At 57.5% G+C, this 9,038-nt stretch overlaps 1 protein-coding gene across 3 annotated transcripts; it reads left to right on the top strand.

The window, feature by feature from the left end:
* The first annotated feature begins 944 nt into the window (after positions 1-944).
* On the top strand, positions 945-8,477 carry ADGRG5 (adhesion G protein-coupled receptor G5). Of its 3 annotated transcripts, none has more exons than XM_058675004.1 (11): positions 945-1,607; positions 1,808-1,892; positions 2,376-2,532; positions 2,829-2,945; positions 3,661-3,777; positions 4,557-4,709; positions 5,364-5,482; positions 5,592-5,854; positions 6,283-6,400; positions 7,175-7,452; positions 7,780-8,477. In XM_058675004.1, the coding sequence occupies exons 1-11, from the start codon at positions 1,481-1,483 to the stop codon at positions 7,878-7,880; spliced, it is 1,635 nt and encodes a 544-aa protein (XP_058530987.1). In that variant the 5' UTR covers positions 945-1,480; the 3' UTR covers positions 7,881-8,477. The 3 variants fall into 3 exon arrangements, with proteins under 3 accessions (XP_058530987.1, XP_058530986.1, XP_058530988.1); XM_058675003.1 differs by having other exon boundaries at positions 946-1,607; positions 5,361-5,482; XM_058675005.1 differs by lacking the exon at positions 945-1,607 and having other exon boundaries at positions 1,809-1,892; positions 2,380-2,532; positions 5,361-5,482.
* The last annotated feature ends 561 nt before the right edge of the window (positions 8,478-9,038 follow it).

The raw sequence follows: 9,038 nt of genomic DNA, 5'->3' as shown, positions 1-9,038 counted from the left end.
ATGTAATTATGATCTGCACCTATGTGCATCAAATCTACACACATGTACACCATGATCTACACACACATACATCACCATAGAAACATATATACCATAATCTATATACATGTAATCACATTCCACACATATGTGCGTCGCATTCTATACACCAGTATGCCGTAAGCTATGCACATTTAATCACAGTCTACACACAGGGTCTCTGCTGCTCTGAAGAGCTGCCTGGTATTCTATCATCGTCACGAACTTCACACTGTCCCCAGCCACATGGATCCGTGCTGTGTTTCTAGAGTCTTTACTTTGTGGACAGCCAGAAGAGCTGAAGTAGGAAGCACAGGGTCCATTGTGTCTGGCCCCAGTACACTTAGCCACACCCACTGGCATGGACCAGCTGACAGTTCACTCCTTCTTGTTGCTCACTGCTGTTCCATGACATGATATGTCTGCATTTCATTCACTGCCCGACAGGTGCCTGCAAATGTTCCCAGTATTTGGCTGTTGTGAATGAAGTTGCCTTGGATTTTGCAGATGATGCCTTTTGTGTGGATAGGTTAACTTTTTCAGAAAAATCTCTATAAGTTGGGGGGCGAGTGTTTGGTGCTCAGGTTGAGATGCCCCTCACAAGTTTGAGTCCCAACCCTGCTGTGGGAGGACCTTCAAGAGACAGTGGGGGCCACAGCGTGGTAGCCTAGTGGCTAAAGTCCTCACCTTGCATGCACTGGGATCCCATATGGGTGCTGGTTTATATCCCAGCTGCTCAACTTCCCTTCCAGCTCCCTGCCTGTGGCCAAATCCTTGGGACCTGACCTGCGTGAGAGACCTAGAAGATGCTCCTGACTCCTGAGTTTGGATCAATGCAGCTCTGGCTGTTACAGCCACTTGGAGACTGAACCAGGAGACAGAAAATCTTTCTCTGTCTCTTCTTTCTGCAAATCTGATCTGTCTTTCTAAGAAATGCATCTTTAAAAAAGATGTTTGAAAGAATTAACCTGGAAATTGTCTGGGCTTTGTGTTCTTTGTGAGGGGAGAATTCTCCCTTCCCCCAGAGAATTTTGGTTGCTTCTTATTTTTAGAATTTATTTGAAAAACAGAGAGATGCATACAGACAGAGGAGATCTTCAATCTGCTGGCTCACTCCCCAGGTGCTTGCAAATCTGGGACTGGGCCCGGTTGAAGCCAGGAGCTGGGTACTCAAGACTATCTCCCTGGGGCAGGGTCATCCCCTGCTGTCTCCCATGGTGCCCATCAGCAGGGAGCTGGAATATGGAAGCAGAGCTGGGACTTGAACCCAAGGACTCTGATATGGAATGCCAGTGTCCCAAGCGCTATTATAAACAGGCTGCCCAACGCCTACCCTCATGCTCTGTGTTTAAGTGGAAGAGCATTTGTTCATTTGGAAACTGAACAGGAAGGATAGGGAATCAAAGCAACGCAGGTGCCTGAGTGCAGACACACAGAAGCCAGGGGCCGTTTTTGTACTGCGATGGTGATGGTGACAACTTCCCAGGGCAGGCACCAAATCCTGGAGGAGACGTGGTCTCGGGGCATGGATTGCTGCAGGGTGCTGGTCCTCGGCCTATGCTTTCTGACTTTTCAGGGCGGGACAGCAGGTAAGGCGGGGGTATGGTGGTGGCATCCTCACCCAGGCCCAGGGCTGTGACGGGACAGCTGGGAATCAGGGCTGCTTGGGTTCCCTGGAGGGCAGTGGTATGGGTGAGCTGGAAACCTTGGGCTAGCGTTAGAGGGCTGAGGCCCTGAGAGCCCAGGGTCGGGGACAGCCGGGGCCTGGTCTCACTCTCGCGCCAACCAGGGACATCACCAGAAGAAATTCAGAACCAGATGCTCAGGATGGAGAAGATGAAGCTGGCTAGGAGGCAGAACTTGGCTCGTGCTGTGTGAGTGGGGGTTCGCCTCGCTGGCCTCTAGGCCTACACCCTGAATTGGGGGGCCAGGGCTGGGACCTTGCACTCAAAGGCCCTGGATCCCAAGAGGTGGGGCCAGGCGTGTCACTGCCTGGCAGCGTCTGTTGTCTACACTGGGGACTCTGTGTTGTTCTGCGGGTAGACTTGAAGATTCTGGGTGCGCTCTCCTGCCAGTCTGTGGCCCAAACACCCAGCACCTCTGGGTGAGAGGAACTACAGTTGAGAAGCATGGGAATGTGTCCTTTAGTGGGCACCAGAGGGCAGTCAGGGAAGGCTTCCTGGAAGAGAGGACAGCACAGTAGGATCTGATCAGAAGTTAAACAGGAGGCGATGCATATGGCATGGAGGAAAGAGCTTTCCAGGGACACAGAGTGTGCAGTGGGCTGGGGCAGGGATAGGGGTGGGGGCCCACCCCCAACCTGGGCTTGCCCCTCTGGCCACCTGTTTGGCTCTCAGGCAGGTGCACAATCTGGAGCAGATGCTGCTGAATGCCAGCTTTCTGGGCCACAACCTGACCCTGCAGACCACCACCATCCAGTCCCTGGTCTTCAAGCTCAACTGTGACTTTGCTGGCTTCTCACTGAGCAGCGCCACTTCAGGGCAGGTCCACCAGGTCAGTCAGAGGGGATCAGAGGAGCAGGTGACCAGGGTTGAGGGGGTACCAGTTGTGGAGGGCCAAGGTGTTGGGAGTGAGGCTGTCGCTGCTCCCCCAGGCTCTGCCTACCTTCCTCCCCACCCAGGCTGCTGCTCCTGCCCCCGGCATCAGCCCTACCCAGCAGTAAGCTACTTGAGAGAGGGACTGGCCAAGGCAGTACACGGATGTTGTGGGCAGCAGGAGTTAGCGAGGGCATTTGGGCCAGGTCTGCCTGTCTTGGATGCCGAGTTCAGCCTGTCTGTGGCCCTGCACAGGTGCGGCCGGAGCACACCATGCAGTTCCCTGCTGAGCTGACCACGGACGCCTGCAAGAGCCGCCCCACGGAGCTAAGGCTCATCTGTGTCTACTTCCTCACGCCCTACTTCTTCCAGGTCAGTGGGGACAGGTAGGCAGGCGGGCCATGGCAACAGGGTGTTGGCACCTTCCCGAGGGCACCACTGACATCGTTGCCACTGCCTGCTTCTGGGCAGGAACTGATACCCACCCAGTAAGACTGGGTCCCTGCACCGGCCAAGCCCTCTTTCTCTCCCTGGACTCAGTTTCCCCATCAGCTTTGGCAGAATGGCAGGAGAGTACAGTGGTGACTTGCAAAGGAGACCTAAGAAAGCCACAGTGTGTCTAGGCGAGGTCCCTGTCCGCAGAGAGCTTGCTCTGTCTCTGGCTCCAACTCCATGTAGATGAGGACTTCACAGATGAGTTCAAGGTCAGTGACAGCCACAATGTGCAGCTGACTCATGAGTCAGGGTGTAGCTAGGGCTTGTGTCACAGGGCAGTCAGGAGGGCTTCTGGAGGGGCTATCTTTCCATGTTGGCTTTAAAAGCAAATTGGGCTGGAAGTTAAGCTGGAGGCTCTGAGACCACGATGCATCCAACAGATGAGAGCTGGAGCTGTGATGGGGACAGCACAGCCTTCTAAGTGGCAGGGCTGGCATGTGCCAAGGCTGGCATGTGCCAAGGCCAGGGGCAGCCCATGCTGGATACCACGCCCAGGTCAAAAGCAGAGGAGCAGCTGGGGCAAGGGCCCAGACCTCCCCTGTCCCCTCCACACACCACATTCCCTCCTCCAGCCCTTGTGTTGCCCTCCCAGGACAATGCCAGCTCTGCCCTGCTCAACGGCTACGTCCTGGGGGCCCAGCTGGACAACACGTCCGTGAACAACCTTCGGGAGCCCGTCAACATCAGCTTCTGGCACAACCACAGCCTGGTACTGTGAGGGCAGCCCACCTCTGTCCCCTCCCGCCCCCTGCAGTTGGCCTGTTGGACATGAGTTTAACTCATTTGCAACCTGTGGGACCATTTTGGAAAGAGACTTAATTCCATCACACTCAATGCCAAGAATATGAGAGAGAGAGAGGCCTTAAGTCACAATGTCTGTTTGCATTGTTTCTGTTGCAAGAAAGAGGAAACCAATTCAAGCCAGCTCAGGCACAAAAGGGAATTTGCTGGTTCATGTGGATGAAATGTCAGAATTTCCATCTGGCTTCAGGTGTGGCTTGATCCAGGCAGCACAACAATGCCATCATGAATCAGTCCTTCTGTCTTTCAGCAGCAAGCTCTGGCTTGGCTCTATAGCCTATGGCCTCACTGAGGCCCAAGTGCCAGAATCCCATTCCCTCTCCCCAGTGGCCTTTCCCCACCCAGGCAACTCCTAGCCTGTGGCTGGGTCATGTGTCCACTCCTGAGTTAGTCGCTGTGCCCAGCCTGACAGGAGAGGCCACATTGCCTGTCTGCAGTGTCCTTGTGACTTAGCTAGCAGAGACCTCCTTTAGCTGAGGCTTGGGAGAACCAGGCAGGTTGCCCAGGTCCCTCTCAGAGTCCGTGTTGGGGCTAGGACCTGGACTATCTGATGCAAAGCACAAAACCAGGGCCTACTCAGGGCTGACAGGTGCATGGCGGAACCACCCTCGGCCCAGCATGCCCTGCCCCAGCCTGTACAAGGTCCCTCCCCTGCACCCGGTGACTGACCTTGGTGTGTCTCTTCAGGAAGGCCACACAGTGACCTGTGTCTTCTGGAAGGAGGCAGCCAGCCAGCAGCCCTGGGGGGCCTGGAGTGCAGACGGCTGCCGCACAGAGCAACCCTTGCCTTCTCGGGTGCTGTGCCGGTGCCACCACCTCACCTACTTCGCAGTCCTCATGGTGCGTGCCTGGGGCACAGCTAGTCTTGGGACAGGGGACCTGCGCCTCTGGCAGAGGAGCGAGGGCCAGAAAATCTGACTCCAAGTGGCTTAAGCAACATCCCCGGCATAGAAAAGAAATTTCTGGGCTCAGGTGTCTGAAAAAAGATTGCATTAGACTTGGGCATGGTTTGATTCAGGGACTCCATGCCACTAAGAGGAGGCTGTTTTGGTCCCTCTGCTTTGCTTGTCATTTGCTTGTCTGAAGGGCTGAGGCTTCAGACAGGACCTGCTGCGTGGGACAGTCACGTAGCTTCTTGCAGCTCCAGGCTTGTGCCTGCCTCACTGGTCAGGCCAGCTGAAATCTTGAGATTGAGTCCAGAGCCACCCATGGTGATTGTATGTGATGTCTCCGAGCAGATCACCATGGGTGGGAGTGGGTGCACCTGTCTGCACACGGTGGAGGTGGGGCCATCCCTGTCCGTGGAAGTGAGGGAGGGGACATTCTCATCAAGCCAGAGGATTTGCTGGGGGCAAGGGTTGCCACGTGTGCCTGGGGCCTGACCCCTGTCAAGGAAGACCCATGGCTGGGCATGTGGGGAGGGTTATCTGGGGATGGGCTCAGAGGGCCCCCCCAAGCCTGGGCAGCTGTCTGTGTGTTCCCCTCCCACAGCAGCTTTCCCAAGCCCCAGTCCCCATGGAGCTGCTGGCGCCTCTCACCTCCATCTCTGTCGTGGGCTGCAGTTTCTCTGTGGTGGCGTCGCTGCTCACACTCCTGCTGCACCTGCACTCCAGGTGCGTTCCTCTCCCCCTCCCCACACCTTTCCTCTGTCCCCTCTCCCTGTGGCAGCTGTCACCCCAGATCCAGCCACCATGAGTCCTAGGCGTCCCCCTCCTCCCACAGGAAGCCAAGCGACTCCACGACACGCATCCACATGAACCTGCATACCGCCGTGCTGCTCCTCAATGTGGCCTTCCTGCTGAGCCCTGTGCTGGCTGACGGGCCCAGAGCCGTGTGCACGGCGTTGGCTGCTGGCCTCCACTACGCCCTGCTCAGCTGCCTCACCTGGGTGGCCATCGAAGGCTTCAACCTCTGCCTGCTGCTCGGGCGTGTGTACAACGTCTACGTCCGCAGATACGTGCTCAAGCTGTGCACACTGGGCTGGGGTGAGCGTGGGCCCCAGCAGGTGGGCGCATGGTCTTTCCGCTAGTCTTCCTACCATGCCCCATGGGACCTCCAGCCATCACTCTTGTGGCCTCTGTGTGACCTCTCAGCTCCTTCATCTCTGCCATCATCTTCATCACCACTTTCACTCCATCCCACGCCACTTTCCCTCTTCCCCCAGCCCCACTCCTGTGAGCACTGCCCTGTCACCACTGTCACCGTCGTCACCCCAGCCAGACCCCTGGCTCCCCCTGCATTCCATCCCCAGCTTGGAGAAGTGCCTCCTCTGAGAGTGCCAGGCCACTGGCCATGGGATGAGACTACCCACTCAGCACGGAACAGCGCCCTCTGTCCTCTGCCCAGGGAGGCTCTCTCCCGGCAGTCTCGCTCCTCCAGTGTCTCCTGAGCCTGTATTCCCCCTCCCCGTCAGGGGTCCCGGCCCTGCTGGTGTTGCTGCTCCTGGCTGTGGATAGCTCTGTGTACGGACCCCGGAGGATCCCTGTCTCCGACAGCCGCCTGAATGACACAGGCTCCAAGAACGCGTCCCTGTGAGTATGCTTGGAATATGGGTATGGGAGGAGGAATCCAGGGACCCAGCCACTTCCCTTACTGGCTCCAGAGGGCCCCTACAGGGACAACCCCAAGTGTTTCCAGTTGGCGGCGCTGCAGTAGCAGGAATCCTGGTTGGAACCGGGGCAGATGTGGTGCAGGTCTGGGCACCAGCCTGGGGCTTCAGGTCCTGTCCTTGCCTGTTGCTGATACTCAAGCCAGGGCCTCCTTCTCTGCTTCTGTGGGATACCAATGACTGTGGACATGCCTTGTGGGGGTCACCATGAGACCTGCCTGGGGGAAACTCCGTGTGGCACGTGACACAGGGATGGGGGGAGACACTTGACCTGGAGGTATACCACAGAGACAAAGCCCCAAAGGCCACAGAGAGAGCCTAGCACCAGAGCGAGTTGTCATGTTCCTACTGCCCGTCAGCCCCGATTGCTGGTGGAGAGTGCCCGATCACCCAGCCATGAGGTGACAGCTCTTCCCCTGCTTGGATGACAGCATGCCAAGCCAGGCCAAGACAAGGTTTCTTGCCCAAAGATGGTGGGCCTGGGAGGGCGAACTTCCAGATGCCCAGGTCCCAGTCAATGATCTAATCAATATCATACCAGTGAGCATGGGTGGGGAGAAGAGTGACGGTGTAGAGAGGGAGGGGCCTCAGTAAGCCAATGCATGTGGGCAGCTGTGGAACCAGGTGGCAGGGATGTAGGCATGGTAGGTGGGTAGCAAGAGGGTGGCTCATGAACCCTGCGCCTTGTCCCCTACAGGTGCTGGGTGCGGAGCCCAACGGTTCACAGTGTCCTGGTCATGGGCTATGGTGGCCTCACGTCCTTGTTTAATCTGGGGGTGCTGGCCTGGGCCCTGTGGACTGTGCGCAGGCTGCGGGCACGGGAGAAGGTGCCAGGCTCCCAGACCTGCCGCAACACCATCCTGGTGCTGGGCCTCACGGTGCTGCTGGGCACCACCTGGGCCCTGGCCTTCTTTTCCTTCGGTGTTTTGCTTATGCCACAGCTCTTCCTCTTCACCATCTTCAACTCGCTCTATGGTAGGGCCTGGGGCTGCCTGCAGGAAGCCCTCAGGGATTGCCACAGGTAGAGGGGGTGAGGGTGGGACTAAAAGCCAGTTGCTGCCCCTGCTCCTCTGGCCAAGCTTCTATGAGACCATTTCTGCCCAGAGAAGGGGCGCAGCCACCCAACTCCCACACTCAAAGGTCCCCTTGGGGTGGAGATGGGGTGTGTTTCGAGGTCCTGTCCCTTCTGGCCTCCAGGAGCAGGGAATTCTGGGAGTTCCTCGTGGGCCCCAGGGAAACCTCACTCCTCCCAGGGTTTGGGGGACCTGGCGCTGGGCTCACCGACCGGCCTTTTGCTTGCAGGTTTTTTTCTTTTCATCTGGTTCTGCTCTCAGAGATGCCATTCCAAGGCAGTGGCCAAGGCAGACATGGCGGCCCCCAGCTCCTCCCAGATGGTGCAGTAGCCTGGCCTCCCTGGCTGCCAGCAGAGGGAGGCAAGGGCTGCCACTGGACACCAGCATCACTGTGCCCCCCAGGGCCGCCTCTACTTCCCCTTGTGCCTTAAGTGCAGAGGACATACGTGGTTCTTCCTCCCCCAATAGTTGGCTCTGGGATGGGTCAGCCCAGATGCTGGCAGCGGATCCCCAGCTGATCTCGCTGCATGATCTGCATCTGCCAGGGGAGGGGTTACCACTAGCCTGCCCTGGCCTCCTCGTCTGGCCCTGCTTACCCTTCTCATTGGGGTCGTCGATGTCACCCTGGGCCCAGGACCCTTGCCCAGCACTGAAACCCACCTGGTGTCAACGCTGCTCTTGACCTTACACAGCTTGCCAGTGCTTTCACAGGATGGACACCAGGGGGCGCAGTATCCTGTGCCCAGAGGCCACGGGTGCTACTGCAGGGCAATGGGGTGCTTCCTGTTTATGGAGATGACGCCCCAGGCCGAGACCACAATGCCATGAAGACTGGGACTGCTGGGAACCCAGCAGGAAGGAAGGCTGGCCCTTGGTGACTCCACTGTTGCAACTGCTCCTGAGGGCTGTGCTGTGGGGCAGCCTCTTAGGGCCCTGCCGGTCACGGTCACATCGGTTTTGTGAGCTTGAGAGTCCCTGCGGTAGGAGCTGGATCTCTGGCCCGGAGGAGGCAGGAGGATCTGTCCTGCTCTGCACTTCTGTAGGTGCTGAATGGTGTAGACTCAGAGCTGCACTGCCTGGGCCCAGGTGCCAGCTCTCCACTTGGCTAGCTGTGTGATAGTAACCAAGCTGCTCAGTCAGTCTGTTTTGTGTTCCACATCTGCACCATGGGTCACTGGGTATGCTGACTCGTAAGATCTGATAGAGATGTGCACATGGTGGCCCCACAGGCTAACATTTTGCCTGCAGTGATGGGATCCCATATGGGTGCTGGTTTGTGTTCCCGCTGCTCTACTTCCCATCCAGCTCTCTGCTTGTGGCCAGGGAAGGCAGTTGAGGATGGCTCAAAGCCTCGGGACCCTGCGCCCATGTGGGAGACCCGGAAGAAGCTCCTGACTCCTGGCTTTGGATCAGCTCAGCTCTAGCTGTTGTGGCCACTTGGGGAGTGCACCAGTGGACGGAAGATCTTCCCTTCTGTGTCTTCTTGCT

Source organism: Ochotona princeps, chromosome 16 (genome assembly GCF_030435755.1).
Source record: "Ochotona princeps isolate mOchPri1 chromosome 16, mOchPri1.hap1, whole genome shotgun sequence".
Lineage (NCBI taxonomy): Eukaryota > Metazoa > Chordata > Mammalia > Lagomorpha > Ochotonidae > Ochotona > Ochotona princeps.
The sequence above is the reverse complement of the archived record's forward strand: the minus strand, read 5'-3'. Positions and strand labels throughout refer to the sequence as shown.

Excerpts from the sequence above, each read along its gene's own strand:
- ADGRG5 (XM_058675003.1), top strand. The coding sequence starts at position 1,481 with ATGGTGATGGTGACAACTTCCCAGGGCAGGCACCAAATCCTGGAGGAG. Across the intron at positions 1,893-2,375 it reads CAGAACTTGGCTCGTGCTGT|GCAGGTGCACAATCTGGAGC; the intron begins GTGAGTGGGGGT and ends TTTGGCTCTCAG. Across the intron at positions 2,533-2,828 it reads CTTCAGGGCAGGTCCACCAG|GTGCGGCCGGAGCACACCAT; the intron begins GTCAGTCAGAGG and ends GGCCCTGCACAG.